Genomic DNA, 17075 nt, shown 5'->3' on the forward strand with positions numbered 1-17075 from the left:
ACAGCGTTCAGTTCCACTGCCTCGTTTAGGCCCTCAGGGTGGATGGTGTGGAGCTGAAACATCCAAAACACTTCTTGTCTACTCAACTTTTTGAATCGGTCTCCACCTCGGTGTGTAGTGGGTATCATCTCAAGGCCCGTTATACTAAGTCCCTTAGGGTCTCCTGAGTGAAATTCAGAGAAATGTCGCGATACACTATGTACCAATAACTGCTTCTTAACGTTTCTCCTGTGCTCAAGAAAGCGTATTTTTAAGGAACGGGTAGTGCGACCAACATATCCTAACCCACAGGGACACTGTAGAAGATAAATTACATATTTTGTATTGCAATTTATAAATGAGTCGATTTTGTGTGTTCTACCTTCTCTACTTGTAATTTCAAAATTCGATTTTTTCGGTATATGATTACATGTAATGCATCTGCTGGCTCCACATTTAAAAAAGCCATTTTGTTTGTGACTTAACCAGGTGGAGGTAGGTTGGTCAATGAGATCGTCTTTAAAAGGCCTTATGAAGCTAGGTGCCAGCATGTTTTTAAGTGACCGGTTCTTTTTGAACACGAAGCGGGGATTTTTTGGCAATAGATCTGTCAAGAGGGGGTCTTGTTTAAGAATGTTATAATTTTTATCAACAATTTTTCGAATCTGGGTGGAATGAGTATTAAAAGTGGAAATGAACATGATTTGATTTTGGATACAGTTGGAGTTATCATCTTTTTGATCTTTATTGTTTATATTTTTATTTTTATTATTATTTTGGTATTTTAGAAGATCCTCTCTCTTCATGGATGACACTTCAGAGAGGGCTTGGTCAATAAGCACTTTGGGATAACCCCTTTGCAGAAAGGACGTTTTCATGTCTTCTGCTTGGTGGCTAAAGGCATCTATGTCAGAGCAGTTCCTATACAGCCTGATAAATTGCCCCTTGGGGATGCCCTTTTTCCAGGGGGGGTAATGCGCACTGCTATAGTGCAGATACGCATTAGCCCCAACTTCTTTGGCGAAGTTCGAGGTGACGATTTTATCACCATCTGCTAGGAGGGTCACATCCAGAAACGAAGTCCGCTTAGAATCAAGGTGGTGAGTGAAGGTTAAGTTATAGGGGTTGGAGTTAAGGTGTTCAACAAAAGAAAGTGCTAGAGTGGGGGGCCCATCCCAGATAATAAATAAATCATCAATATAACGGCCATAGAGGACCAGGTTCGCCCCAAATGGGCTATCCCATATAAGATGTTGTTCCACCTCCCCCATATAGAGGTTGGCGTAGCTTGGAGCGAACCTGGTCCCCATGGCCGTCCCCATCACCTGTAAGTAAAAAGTGTCTTGAAATAAAAAATAATTGTGCACAATTATTTTTTATTTCAAGACACTTTTTACTTACAGGTGATGGGGACGGCCATGGGGACCAGGTTCGCTCCAAGCTACGCCAACCTCTATATGGGGGAGGTGGAACAACATCTTATATGGGATAGCCCATTTGGGGCGAACCTGGTCCTCTATGGCCGTTATATTGATGATTTATTTATTATCTGGGATGGGCCCCCCACTCTAGCACTTTCTTTTGTTGAACACCTTAACTCCAACCCCTATAACTTAACCTTCACTCACCACCTTGATTCTAAGCGGACTTCGTTTCTGGATGTGACCCTCCTAGCAGATGGTGATAAAATCGTCACCTCGAACTTCGCCAAAGAAGTTGGGGCTAATGCGTATCTGCACTATAGCAGTGCGCATTACCCCCCCTGGAAAAAGGGCATCCCCAAGGGGCAATTTATCAGGCTGTATAGGAACTGCTCTGACATAGATGCCTTTAGCCACCAAGCAGAAGACATGAAAACGTCCTTTCTGCAAAGGGGTTATCCCAAAGTGCTTATTGACCAAGCCCTCTCTGAAGTGTCATCCATGAAGAGAGAGGATCTTCTAAAATACCAAAATAATAATAAAAATAAAAATATAAACAATAAAGATCAAAAAGATGATAACTCCAACTGTATCCAAAATCAAATCATGTTCATTTCCACTTTTAATACTCATTCCACCCAGATTCGAAAAATTGTTGATAAAAATTATAACATTCTTAAACAAGACCCCCTCTTGACAGATCTATTGCCAAAAAATCCCCGCTTCGTGTTCAAAAAGAACCGGTCACTTAAAAACATGCTGGCACCTAGCTTCATAAGGCCTTTTAAAGACGATCTCATTGACCAACCTACCTCCACCTGGTTAAGTCACAAACAAAATGGCTTTTTTAAATGTGGAGCCAGCAGATGCATTACATGTAATCATATACCGAAAAAATCGAATTTTGAAATTACAAGTAGAGAAGGTAGAACACACAAAATCGACTCATTTATAAATTGCAATACAAAATATGTAATTTATCTTCTACAGTGTCCCTGTGGGTTAGGATATGTTGGTCGCACTACCCGTTCCTTAAAAATACGCTTTCTTGAGCACAGGAGAAACGTTAAGAAGCAGTTATTGGTACATAGTGTATCGCGACATTTCTCTGAATTTCACTCAGGAGACCCTAAGGGACTTAGTATAACGGGCCTTGAGATGATACCCACTACACACCGAGGTGGAGACCGATTCAAAAAGTTGAGTAGACAAGAAGTGTTTTGGATGTTTCAGCTCCACACCATCCACCCTGAGGGCCTAAACGAGGCAGTGGAACTGAACGCTGTATTGTAATATCTTCCCCAACACTCGATCTCCTCCTGTGTTCTCCTGCCAATTTTCTCTCTTTTTATCCCTTTCTTTTTATTCCTATTTTTGCGGATTATTATTGCATTAATGCTTATCACTGTTACTGAAATTAAATATTATTACTCCCTCCCTCCCCCTCCTTTCGTGTACCTTTTTCATAAGTACAAACATGAATCCCCCCTTCTCTCTTAAATATTCATATTCACCCTTTTGTTTTAATAATAATGTACATGATTAAATAATAAATTGATGGTTCAAAATGAATTATACTGAATCCCTATGCGAAATGCTTCATTACCTTGCTTTCTGTTCTACAAGTTACCTATTCTCTCTCTTTGTCTGATTAAAACTGTCTAAAATAGATTAAAATACGCTGAATGTACCTTCTGCCCAGCACTTTATCTTAGTTCACCTATACCCACTTGTTTTATTTGCCTAATTTTATATTCATTATTCATCATTTTTATGTAGATTTCTGCTAATATTAGTATATAATTCATCTCTATATATTTTTAAAATGTATGTAAAAACATGGTTTGCCTTTTTGACACACTAGAAATACTGCAGATGGCAACACTGCCAGCAATAGCAGAATAGTTATATGATCTGTCTGTATTTCTAGCTATGTACCTGCTGTGGTTGGTCCGCATAGACTTAAACCATAATATTGTCCTTGTATACCAGCAATACCTGGGCCCTTTATAACTAGCCCTGTTTTTCCCTATAGCGGGGAATCATTTACAGGTTGCACTGTCAGTAATAAGAAGTTTTCTGCCTAATAGCGCTTTTTTTACGATCATATGCACATGATATGAGTGCATCCCTCTCATATCTAGCGCTATAGTATCCCACCGCTGTGCTATTTAAAACCTGGACTGTTCATTTCATAAACTCCGCATAGCGCTGTATTAACAGCGCTATGCGTTCCATATGCGTTCCAGCCACAAACAGGAAGTGCTCAGCCGGAAGTACTAGAACTCCGGAGCACTATAAACTTTAAAGTGCTTATTCTGAATGAAATAATGCTCGTTTTTTGCCTTGCATAATGTATCTATATAAGGGTTTGTCTCCTGCTCATTATGAGATTTGTTATTAACTGTTTTTATATTGTGCCAAACTGATTGTTTTGCACACAGGTGCACATGATCCACCTGAGTACTTCAGGTATAAATACCCCTACCCCTGCCTGTTTCAAACCACCTTGAAAAAGCTGCTCTGTGCAGTGAAACGCGTTGGTCCAGGCTCCTAACTGCCACTAAGCGCTGCCTTCCACTGCAACCTTTTTTTCCACTGAAAACCGTTTGGAGATTTCTACCTGCTCACCATCACTGGCCTTATCAACCTGGAGTGAGGCACTCACCTCTTGAAGGCAAGCCGCCTATCTAATACCCACCCAGGGCTCTACAGCGGACACTCTACCCATACTTCCTATCCAAATTGGGAGGATCGCTACCCCCTACTACAAATTGGAAGAAATACTACATCTGAGTACCGCCGTGGCCAGGTTTTGATAATTCATCTGCTCCTCAATTTAAACGGTCACCCATTGGACTGTGGACTCAAATCAGGTGATATCACTCTAAAAAGTGGACGCAGCTATTTCAAATTATTCAACCATTTCCCCTCCCCCCCTTCTTTTAGTGTACCTTATTATTATATACGGTGTATTTTATATGTTTATTATAGCATGCTATTTGTGTAATTAAAATATTACTATATACTTTTTAAAAATTTCTCACTCTGTCATCAATGAGCGCAGTCTACCATTCTTTTCTTGTATTTTCTATAGGGACTGACACCCCCTTTTTGTGACAGCTGCTAGCGAAAGCTACTCATACAGGCGCCCCTACAGTTACCTAGGTAACTGACCCCCAAACTTTTTATCTGATTCCCTTACCTCCTTCAAGCGCTCCCTCAAAACCCACTTTTTTCGACTAGCCTATCCCTCCTCCTAACCTCTTTTGATCCTCCTATCCTGCCTCCGTTCCCCTCCGTTCCTACTTATCCTATTGTATTTCGTTCGTCCACCCAGCTATTTTTAGTTTGTTAACTCTTATGAGCAGGGCCCTCCTTCCTCACGTACTCACCCTACCTCATTACCTCACCTGTGCTCCTGTCCTGTTCTTCCCTTCCTCTACTTCATCTTCGGTCTCCTTGACTATTTTGACACCTACTTCTGAACTGATGCTGATTTTAGTTCTACCAGCTATACCCCTATTTATACTGTATCTTTCTACACACCCTGTACGTTACCTTGTAATTTGTTTTTTTTTGTTTGCAATTTACGGCGCTGCGGACACTTTGTGGCGCCTTATAAATAAACGTACTACTACTACTAAAAATACACCTATTTTTTACAAATTTCCTTTAGTAAATTTCCCCCTTTATATGTTAATTATGGACTCAGAGATTTTTTTAAAGATTTTAATTTTCCTTTTTTAACATCAGCACTTGTCAACGTTATATTAAATAGTCATAATTCTCAAAAGGTTCAGACATCAGCAGTGAGTATCCATGCATAATTGCCATACGTGCATGTTTTTGGAACTCCTGGCCACTGAGAGTACAGGACTGGGTGCTTTGTGGTATTAAGCCTCACTTCCATCACATGATTATGATGCTGTTGTCATAGAATACTGTCATACTGGCCCCATCCCCTCCACAAGGATCCACTATCCACATTACACTCCTTAACCGGACCACTTCATTAATCTTCTAGGGGACCACCCAAAAAATTCCACTGGATGTCCATGAGGGATTTTTTTCTTCTAAAGTAAATTGATGATTGACAGTCCAAGTTCCATCACTATTGTAGACCAACCTATGGCTAACAAGCTGTCCTTTTCTTTGGCTCATGTTATTGCAGTCACAGCTGGCCTAGTGGCAGTTGATCTTTTGCACGTACTCAAGGGCTTCTAATGAACCTGCTTCTGTTCTGAGATCTCTAAAACCAGGCTTCTGTATTTATAAGCTCTCAGTTGATGGCCTTATTTGGAGGTTAGTGGAAGTTCCTTGAAATGGTGTGAGCAGCTGGGCCTCTCATGGTTTCCCACCCTGGTGTTAACTTGACCCTTTTGCCACATTGTAACCCGAGCCACTGGTCACTGTACGTGTTTACACCATGTCTGTTAATTATGAGTCTGGAAGCCATCGTAGCTCTTTTAATACTGAGAAGTCCCACTCACATTCCAAGGAACGAGTCTTACATGTCTCTAAGGAAGTGCTGGCATTTTACCAAACCTCCTTACACCGTTCTTACAACTGTTATAATTGACAGATGATATATTTCAGCATTTAAAATAGCCCCTCTCTCTACTGGCCTATACGTTCCAGTACCAAGCCTGTAAAACTGATAATGCCATCTCAACTATGTCATCTAGCAGCTGCCAAAATGCATCTTCCGGCATCAGAACCTCTGAGAAGTTCATCTTTGTCAGCGGAACTATGAAAGGAACCTTGGAAATGCAAAAATTTTTGAAATTAGTGCTTTCTATCTTGTTGGTACTAAGGGCCGGATTCTGATTGGATCGGTAACCCGGGCAAGTGAACGCATGCCCCCTTTGCCATCAAAATGGCCACATTTGTATGCAAATGGATGTGTACACTCACACATCCATTGACATGGAAGCGTACAAGGAAAAACCATTCGATGGTCACCCCGTTCGCAAATAAAATTCAGTCTAGGGCTGACTTTTTTTTTTACAAACGCCTGGACGAAGACGTGCAGGTATCGGCCCACCCGCGTTCCCAGGGGAACGGCCAGTGTTTCCATGGGGACGCCCATAAAACACTGCCCATTCCCCTGATGCCAGCTCCTGCACGCCCCCTTCTTCCCCTAACCGTGCAAACGTCTCGGAGAGGGTGATACTCGCCAAAGACGTTCGCACAGCATCCCTGCACATGCGTATATTCCCATATACAGAGCTGTACGAATTTGACTCTTAGCGAGCCAACCTGAATACGTCGGCTTTTATAGGTGATCTTGCAGGTGCCCGAGTCAGCCATGTAGGGGTAAGAATGGGATCCTCTTAGGTGCTTATGCGCAGTAGTAGGCCCTATATATATATATATATATATATATATATATATATATATATATATATATATATATACTGTATTATATTACAATTATTATTGTCATTAAAAAATAAATAATGTTGCTAAGTTTGTACAGCGCTAATTCCCATCTTATTGGATCTCTCAGTCTCTTATTGCAGGTGGAGAAACACAATAACAGATTTTAAGTCAGGATGAATATATAAACCATTACTGTACATGAGATACTGTACTGTGCTGTGTCCCAGATCAGAGAGAACACACTTCTCCAATAACAATAGCGCCACCTATGTGTCTGTAAAAAGTAGTGCACTCAGAAAAGTGTTCTTTCTACTTTTATGTGACCAACCCAAGGTCGACATGCATTCAGTCGACTACTGAAGGACGACGTGGCTTAGGTTTACACCTGAAATAGATCGACATGCCTAAGGTCAACATGGATGGAAGGTTGACACCAGCATTAGGTCGACAATAGGACAGTCAAAAGGTCGACATGAGTTTTTCTTCCCTGAATTTCGACGTAAGTCGACATGAACACCATATCAGTGTACCATGGCTCACTGTGCTTGCCAAGCTTCGGGCACCATTATATTCTCCCTCCACACCCTAGTGGATGGTAGGGTATTTTGACTGTCAACCTTCCGACAGTGTCGGCTAAAATACGCATGTGCAGACACCGCAGTACCAAGGTGGGGACAGGAGGCTGGAGCATGGGGCGTTTCCTGGGTGTTCTCACAAAAACTGCACATTCGCATGCAAATGCGGCAGTACGTTTGTTGAAGTACAGCACGGCAATACAGGATTATAACAGTGGCCTCCAGGCCTCCACAAAAATATAGTCCCATCCTTACCACAGCATGATTATGAGCTGCCACCCTGCTGCGGACTATAAATCATAAGCATTAAAAATAGAATTTTAGTTTCCTTACAAAACAATGCAATTTAGTATTTTTACGTGTTTAGGTCTGATAGTGGAGGGAATGTACACACCCACATGATGCTGGCCACTCCCACATATCACTGACCACACCCACATATCACTGGACACACCCACACATCACTGGCCACATGTCCCTGGATTTTTTCTAAGGCTAGATTGTAGCGAGGTGCTTCAGGCAGTAACCAATCAGATTCTAGCTGTAATAGGCTTCTGATTGGTTGCTACAGGCAACACCTCTACTTCAGAGGAGTCACTGGGTGTGGTGAATTCTGGATGGGTCTATTTTTATGTGGAAGCTTGGAGCTGCAGCTCCTCCACCCCATTAATCTGCTTCAGTGGGGTTGAGGGGGTGTTGGGTTGCCCCCGGAGACCAGTGCCTGTACTTTCCACACTTCTCCTCATGCTGCAGCGCCTGGCTCTTGTCACTGTGAAGCACTGTCATTTTTATAATGGGTGCAATGTGTGCCAAGCACATGGGCCCCAGGTTCCAGTAGGGCCCAGAACGCACACAATGCACCCATATTTCATTACTTACCTTTCCGGAGTCCCACATCGGAGCTCCAGCCATGGTAAAAAATCACCAGCAAAATGGCTGACATGCTAGCACAGTAGGGTTTTTCTGGAGATCTGCACATGTGCTGTAAACTCTGGCATAATGCCAGAGTCTACTGCACTGTGAAGAGGTGGTGTCCCGCCTGGAGTCTGCAAATGGGTCCCCTCTTCTCTTAAAATGCCTCTGCTGGGGAGGAGCTGGTATTTTGGTGTCAACCCCTCCAAGGGTGACACCCGGGTGCATACCGCACCCCCATTATTGACATCACTCTACATTGAAGAATCTTTAGTAAATCTAGTCCCATGTCCTTCTCCACCACACATGGTAAGGTCCACCACTTGTAGGGAAGGTACAGATTTTGGGGGGAATTCAATTGCTGGGCACCCCCGTGCCAGCCCCCCCGACAGTATTCAAATGTTTCTAGTGACTGGCGCACGCACATTTTTTCAGCTCGCTACCCCTGGCGGCAGCGAGCTAAAAGATGAGAAAAGACACCCATTTGGGGGACCAAACGGGTCTTTTCTAGTCGGGCCCATATGTTTGGTTGGGTTTAGGTGCTTTGAATGCCACGTCACTTTAGACAGGAGATCAGGCACGATAAAACATTTGAATCCCCCCTATTTCTACGGTGAACCATATGGATGAAGTTACTCTAGATCAGTGGTTCTCAAAGTCGGTCCTCAGGTGCACTCCTTACTGGCTGACACGTTTTAAAAGATCCACAGGTGGAGCTCATTATTTCACTTGATTCTGTGAGGAGACCTGCAAAACATGCACTGAGGACCGACTTTGAGAACCTGTGCTCTAGATCATAGTAATGGTTGAGGGACACATATTCACAGCTGTGTATTAGCCAATGAATGTGGCATCTCTTGTGACAGTGTTCTGTTTCCTACAGGGAGAAGGATGGGGTGGAACTGACTAGAGAAGAAACCTTTAAATATCGTTTTAAAAAAGATGGGAAGAAGCATGTGCTCATTATCAATGAGACAACACTGGAGGATAGCGGCTACTATACCGTCAAGACCAATGGAGGAGAGTCTGTGGCTGAGCTGATGGTACAAGGTGAGTTTCGGAGGTGGCGATACAAGATAATGGTAGAAGGGAAGTGTCAGTGATGGCGATATAACTTAAATGTCACGGACATGAGAGCAGAGTCAAGGATGATGGTATTGGAGGGTTACAGATGATGAAGATGAAGATGATTCAAGGGGGGCAGGGTTTATATTAGAGGGAGGGATCAGAGATGACAATACGGGGGATGTCAGACATGACAGTCAGGGATAGAGGTAGGAAGGGAGTGCGCTCGGCACACTATTTTATTCTACCACCACGCCCTAGTGGATGGTAGGGTGTGAAATACCTCCTGTCGGCACATGTCGGCTGAAAATGTAGTTTAAAAATGCATGCCAACCTGTTTCATGTCAACCCTTTCCATTTCAACCTTTTTATGTTGACCTTTTGACTGTCGACCGTTAGACCCTGTCGACATTTTGACCCTGTCAACCTTTTGACTGTCGACCATAAGACTGTCTATCATGAGTCAGTCTATGGTCAGTCCGGATACCGTCCTCCGCAGGGGCGTGAGTTCATACGAGATGCCCGGAGGCGGTATAGATAGCGGTGTCTCCCCACCACGCTGTCCTCTGTTCCTTTCCAAAAGTGAACAGAGGCAGCAGTGTGGGTGTGTTGCAGGAATGCATCTCTTGGTGTGTGTGTGTGTGTGTGTGTGTCCCGCAGTGACGCCACGGCCTCCTTCCTCCGGGCAGCCTGCGCACTAGCCAATCAGGGTGCTGCAAGCTGCAGTTTTAAATATCATTGGACAGATGAGCCGTCGCTCAGCTGTAGAGACTCTCTGTGCAGCACAGGTACCATCCTGACGTGAGCTGTCAGTGCTCTGCCGTAGGGAGGGCAGCGGCGCGGATCGGATCCGTAATAGAGATCCAATCCACAGCCAATGGCAGCCGCAGGAGACTCTTTCAGAGCGGGGGCTGGGGACCCAGGTTTTTTTTGCTAGTAGAGAAAAAAAGGGGGTTGTGGAGCGCTTGGAGGTAGTTATTGGTGGGTTGAAGTTATGAATTATAATTCAAAATAACTAAAAGGTCAATTGGGTATCACAATTCATGTACATTTATTAAGACACTGATAAAAAATGAATAAGTGATAATGATACGCTTAATCACATATAATGATTAAAAACAGCACATATATGGTAATAAATTATAAAAGAAATAGGACTGAGCCATATACTTATAGCGTTCTCCCTTATGCCCAATAGCCTGATCGATCTGTCCTCCTTATTCGCTGGAAGTTATTAGTATGGGTGTCCATGAACCATGCTGGGATATTGTTGCCACTGTGTTTTTAGGAATTGCGGTCTCTGTAGATGGAATGACAGGTATCCACAAGCTGGTGGTAGGCTTTCCCAATATTGAGATGATGGTGGTGTCCCAAAAGTTTTTTCTTCCAGTGTAGAAATCAGATAGGATCAAAAATTGGAGGTTGATACCAGGCAAATGATGGTATAGGGAGTGTCCTGCAATATAGCTCAAAAGTCCAAGATATTAGTGGGTATCCTGACGCGTTTCGTTACCCTCACTGGTAACTTTTTCAAAGGTAACTTTTTTTAAAGTTACCAGTGAGGGTAACGAAACGCATCAGAATACCCACTAATATCTTGGACTTTTGAGCTATATTGCAGGACACTCCCTATACCATCATTTGCCTGGTATCAACCTCCAATTTTTGATCCTATCTGATTTCTACACTGGAAGAAAAAACTTTTGGGACACCACCATCATCTCAATATTGGGAAAGCCTACCACCAGCCTGTGGATACCTGTCATTCCATCTACAGAGACCGCAATTCCTAAAAACACAGTGGCAACAATATCCCAGCATGGTTCATGGACACCCATACTAATAACTTCCAGCGAATAAGGAGGACAGATCGATCAGGCTATTGGGCATAAGGGAGAACGCTCTAAGTATATGGCTCAGTCCTATTTCTTTTATAATTTATTACCATATATGTGCTGTTTTTAATCATTATATGTGATTAAGCGTATCATTATCACTTATTCATTTTTTATCAGTGTCTTAATAAATGTACATGATTTGTGATACCCAATTGACCTTTTAGTTATTTTGAATTATAATTCATAACTTCAACCCACCAATAACTACCTCCAAGCGCTCCACAACCCCCTTTCTCTTCTACATATATTTCCAGGAATTGACATTCCTGGTGTGAGCTGCTGGAATCACACACACCCCATTTTTGGCGCCCACTTCTTGCCTTTTGGTAAGAAAACCCCCCCTTTTTTTTTGCTAGTGCCTGCTCTCTGTGCCCCCCTGATGGCTTACGCCAGGCGCCAAAAGCTGCCATTGTCTCCGGGAGTTGCGCCACTGGTCCTCCGACTTGGCGGCCTGGGACGTATTTGATACATCACATGCAGAAGGGCCGCATGCTATATTATACTGAGCAGTTGGATATGTGACAATAAGAACCTCAGTGCTCTGCCTCTCTGCTACATCCACCTGCAGTCATTTACCCCTTGGGTCACTCAGCAGTAACATATAACCTGTCCATTTGTCCTTCCAGAGAAGCAGCTGGAGATTCTACAGGGTGTAGCTGACCTGACCGTGAAGTCCAAGGAGCAGGCCGTGTTCAGGTGTGAAGTGTCGGACGAGACCGTCACAGGAGTATGGGTGAAGAACGGAAAGGAGGTTGTTCCCAATGACAGGATCAAGATCACCCATATTGGAAGGTGATTTGCCAACTCTGAGCTATGACTACCCAATAATGTCTTAGTGACTCTCCTGTGATCTTTACAGCAGTAGGAAGAGAAGATGCTTTATGGTTTTAAAGTAATGTCTTCAGATGGTGTTGGCCAATAGGAGCCTATGGGAGTAGCCTTCTGAGAGGGATCTAACCAGATCCCTTCCAGCATCCCAGCGGTGCAAACACCAGCTGACGCATGTGCAGATAGGACTCCGGATTCTAAACCTTGACATCCTATCATCGCAAAGGGCAGCTGTTCCCATCTAAGTTTACCCCAAAGAATCTTGAAACAGGTGAAATAATTCTTCCTTAATCATTTGGTAGAGAAACCAGCAAGTAGATCTGTACGGAGATGTCTGATAGTTTGTGATAAGGAATGTATCAGCAAGGCCTCTAACAAATCATTTCCTTTGACTATAGAGTCCATAAACTGACCATTGATGATGTGGTATCATCTGATGAGGGAGACTACTCCTTCATTCCCAGTGGATTTGCCTTCAACCTATCTGCAAAACTGCACTTTATGGGTGAGTTAAACAACAATGTTTGTGGTTGCCAAAACAATCAGGTTTGTATTCCAGTTTACAGGTCAGACGTCACTGAAATGAGGAATACACACAGGGAGATTTGAGCTTGATTTCTAAACAATCTGGCTACATTGCTTAGAACCTAGAGGTAGATGTATGAAGCGGTGATAAGGGAGGAGAAGTGATAAAGCATATTATAACAATAGGGCAATATTATAGATAAAAAGAAGAAAGTGCTTATCTTGAGGATGTAGTTGGAGGCTAGAATCTTCCAACGCGTTTCGTCTTGTCAGACTTCATCAAGGGGTATATATATACATACACACCCTATGCTTTATAAATTTGACGATGAGCTTAAAATCCAGAATAAAGTGCTTTGTACCTTTCCGGTATGATAGCCCCAGACTTAGGCCCTTATTCTGGTTGGTGCGGTAATATCCGCGTGCGTTCGTGCCGCCGATGTTTTGTGTCTGCGCATGTGCAGAGGCGTCTCTGCGCATGTGCGAGCGGGGCGTACAGCCAAATCCCGCATGAAATGTGAACACTCCGAACAGGGGGTGGAGAGGGGCGTGAAGGGCTATTTGGGCTCATTACCATATGCATACGCCCCGCGTTTCATGGGCGTTCCCATGCAAACGCTGGGCGTACGTATGGTAATGCAGTCGTGACGCACGTGTAGGGGGCGGACATATGACATCGCCGGATGTCAGCTGCCCGCCCAGATCCCTGCTTTTGCACGGAAAAATGTCCGTGTGGTTTGAGGTTGCGGGAGCTGGTGGAGCACTCGGTCCTGCATTCGATGGTCTGCGACCATCGAATGATGGGGGAGGTTCCCTTAGATGGAGGAGGCGTATTCCGTGTAAAATACACGTGCGGTCCGTTCGGCCAGCTTCTTACCGCGTACGGACGGAGTTGGCGATCCGTATGGAAGGCGGGGTTTCGCACGCACGGTTCTGGCTGCATATTCGGATCCGGCCGCACCGATCAGAATAAGGCCCATCGTTATTAGTGCAATTGGTATAGGCCCTTCACTTGACTGTCCTTAAGTCAGACTCAATGATGTAATAATAGTCTCCGCCTGTTGACGGACCACTGATGCTGGAATGTGCAGGGGGCTAGCCGTCCATCGTCAGCGGTCAGCGCTAGATCATATGCGCTGACCTGCTGGAGGCGCTCACTCCCATGGATGGAGTGCAGATGAATCAGCCGCGTCCTCTGCCGTCCGCAATCCGCGTGGATGGTGTATATTAGCGCACCTAGAATGTCCCAGCTGGAGGCGGTGCCTCAATAGACTCCTTTGGATTTGTGATCAGCCGGAGATATTAACCCAGGGGGGATGCACAAGTACAGCTGGTGATTTAGAAAGTAAAGGGGTACTGTATGTGTAACCCTCAGTCTTTTGACGCATTTCTCCACTCCCAGTCTATACAGCGGTTTCATCATAGTTTTTTTTTTATCACCTATATGTTGATGTTTGACGTTTTTATTGTGTATATATATAAACGAATTAATCAATAAATAAATCTTATTGTTACAATTTATCATCCAATTGTGTGGCGCTCTCTAAGATGTATGAACAGGGGTGAACCTCTGTTCATAGTTATCTGTTTTAGTTCTAAGTGTTTTATATAGCTATCTCCAGTTAGCTAACTGGGAGCAGCCACCATTAATATTAATACTATTAATATTAATTATATCCAATCAATCTAATAAGGAAAATTGGTTAAATTAGACTACTACTTGCGCCTGATTGTGCCTTTGTGCATAAGCTTGTTGAAGTGATAAAGTTCCTGGTACTTTATCACCAGCCATTCAGCTTCTAACTGTCCCTTTTTAAACCCAGCCTGTAACTTAGCAGTTAGGAGCTGATTGGCCGGTGATAAAATACCAGCCACTTTATCACTTCTCCTCCCTTATTGCTGCTTTATACATCTACCCCCTAAGCACAAATCGCTCAGTGTGTATGCTCCATAGTGATTGCTACCGCCAGGCTAGATCATTTAAACCCGCAGTATATATTTAGTCATCACCAGAGTTCTCTCACCAGAGAGCGTACGCAGCCATGCCCACAGGGGAAAAAGCATTCACAATCGAATCATTCTCCCCTGCTCGCAGCGCTGAGTGATCCAGGACTTACTCGGCACTGCAAAGGCCGCTGATGATGTCAGAGTCCCTCCCTCCCAATGGCCAGGGGATGCCTCCGTTTTCTGGGGGACGCCCAGAAAACACCAGCGGCACGCCCCCAAATGCCCACAGGGTGTCAATCATCCCACGAGGAGTGAGCAAAGGCTAGCCTTCACTCACTGCCTTCGGGAGGATGGCTCAGTCATTGAATAATTCCCAACAGGTCTGAATCAGTCGCAAAGGCACAGTCGCACCGTGTGTATGGGGCTAAACACTTTTGCATGCATTCACACGCATGCGCGCGCACACACCCACACATGATCAATTGCATCCTTCAATGTCATCATCCAGGAAATACTCCTGAATATATTTACAGTAAATATACAGAATATAGGTAAAACTGTCCAGAACTGTATAAAGGGAAGGGCTCTTGGAATTGGGGGTATTGCTGGCATCCATTGCCCATGCTTAGGGTGGGCCAGGTATACCTCCCAACATTGCATGAGTATAAAAGGGGGAGTGGCCTCAGCAAAGGGGGTGTGACTATATGGGAATGTTCCTATTGCAAGCCACACCTCCCATTTCATCATTGTGGCGGTATACCAACGCTCTGTGAGCTGCTGTCCATGCCTCCAGCCCTTCTGTCTTCAGCAAATAGACAGACTACGCATGTGCAGAGCAATCAGGCTAATATGTTATTCATATCCTCCCAAAAATATATATTTGACCAAAAACGCTCCAATGTTTGTACAGGTCTCACAAACCAAAATAACGTAAATAACGTTCTCTCTCTCTCTCTCTCTCTCTCTCTCTCTCTCTCTCTCTCTCTCTCTCTCTCTCAGAGGTGAAAATTGACTTTGTTCCCAGACAAGGTAAGGCTCCTGTGTGACACGCTGGGGGGTGTCTATGTCTTGTGATGTATCAGTGAGTGTCTCTGTGGTATCGCTTTGTAAGGAACCCACTGTGCTTTTATGTGGAGACGGTAGTTTGCACTAACATTGTCCCGAGCATGTTACCATATGATCACACTAAGTGCTAATTCTATATGTGACATCATTGTTACCAGGTTATCACTTGTCACTAATTAATGTAAGGTTCTAATACATGGCTCTGCACCCCTATTTTTGTACCAGTGCTGGGTCCAGATTTAAAAGAAGGAACAATTATTGGGTGCATCATAGTATTTATCTTTTTTTGGGGGGGGTAGGGGGGGGGGGGCCTTACCCTTACCCGGCTGATGCTGCTACACCCCTTCCTCAGCATTTACGGCATTTTGGGGTTAGTGCATCTCGCCCTATCACCTTTAAAACCCCAAATCAGTGCCGGATTGGCCCACCAGAGTACAGGGGAAATCCCCAGTGGGACCAACTATCTGAGGGTTTCACCCCTTCCTGTAATGTCAAGTTCCAGACAGTGCATTCAATTCAGGGGCATATCTACAATGAGTGCTGTGTGCGTGGTGCACATGGGCCCCTGAGTCCCAGGGGGCCCACACTGCACCCATTTTTGTAATACTTACCCTCCGGAGTCCAAAGGCGACGGCAGGAGCTCAGTGCTCAGAATCAACAACGCAGCGGATGTTTGTGCAGGGTGTGAGCGATCTGGTGCTCAGACCCTACCGCTCCCGGCAGAGAGGAGGGGCCTGGTCAGAGGAGGCTGTACACGGGCCTCCTTCTCTCTTTACCCTTTGAGTGCCAACATCGCTGTAAGAGGTGTTAAAAATATCTGCTAAGAATGCTGGCATCGCTCACATTTATTATATAAATTCAAGTAAAAAATGTTGTGTAAAAAAAGATTATTTTCCCTATATAAGGTAACATTACAGGTCATAGGGGGAGATTCTCTAAGGAAAAAATGTGGTAAAAAACCCCTTATTGGGTTTTTACCGCATTTCGGGATGCTCTAAGCATCCCCTGCCGGGTTACCACGGCGGGGGGCATCGCCAGAAAAATCTGGCAATGCCCCATAGAAGCCAATGGGCTTCTAACGCGAACCCACCGCCGCCCCGCATGCCGCATCGCCCCTCCCCCCTCACCTGTTTCCGCCCCTGATTCAATTAATACATTGTTACTCTATTAGAGGGACAGAAACTACTCTCTCTAATGGGTGTTCATGCCACTGTGAGGGCCGGTCTTGCCCCGTGGTACTTGCCACACCCCATATGCATGTACCCCCTAGCATTGCATTTCCCCCAGTGGTCCCCTCATGCCCCAGTCTGACACTGCCTAACATGTTTGTGTTAATGTGGAGTCAATGATAAAGTGTTATCACTTTGATCTATGGGGGTTATTCTGGTTCACTCGCAAAGGCGAATTCACTCTCTAATGGACAAAACCACTTGCACTGCAGGTGGGGCAGATGTAACATGTGCAGGGAGAGTTAG

At 44.4% G+C, this 17075-nt stretch overlaps 1 protein-coding gene and 1 long non-coding RNA gene across 2 annotated transcripts in view; one reads left to right on the forward strand and one right to left on the reverse strand.

Annotated features, from left to right (window-relative positions):
* The window catches only part of MYBPC3 (myosin binding protein C3), a 109070-nt gene that overhangs the window by 48756 nt on the left and 43239 nt on the right, over positions 1 to 17075 (forward strand). Inside the window, exons 14-17 of the mRNA XM_083164396.1 lie at positions 9156 to 9322; positions 11862 to 12027; positions 12462 to 12568; positions 15535 to 15564. Coding sequence (XP_083020522.1) covers positions 9156 to 9322; positions 11862 to 12027; positions 12462 to 12568; positions 15535 to 15564 — 470 coding nt within the window. The remainder of the gene's footprint in view (positions 1 to 9155; positions 9323 to 11861; positions 12028 to 12461; positions 12569 to 15534; positions 15565 to 17075) is intronic.
* The window catches only part of LOC146045521 (uncharacterized), a 30188-nt gene that overhangs the window by 3873 nt on the left and 9240 nt on the right, over positions 1 to 17075 (reverse strand). The window lies entirely within an intron of this gene.

Source organism: Crinia signifera, chromosome 11 (assembly GCF_055691185.1).
Source record: "Crinia signifera chromosome 11, ASM5569118v1, whole genome shotgun sequence".
In the NCBI taxonomy this organism is placed as follows: Eukaryota; Metazoa; Chordata; class Amphibia; order Anura; family Myobatrachidae; genus Crinia; species Crinia signifera.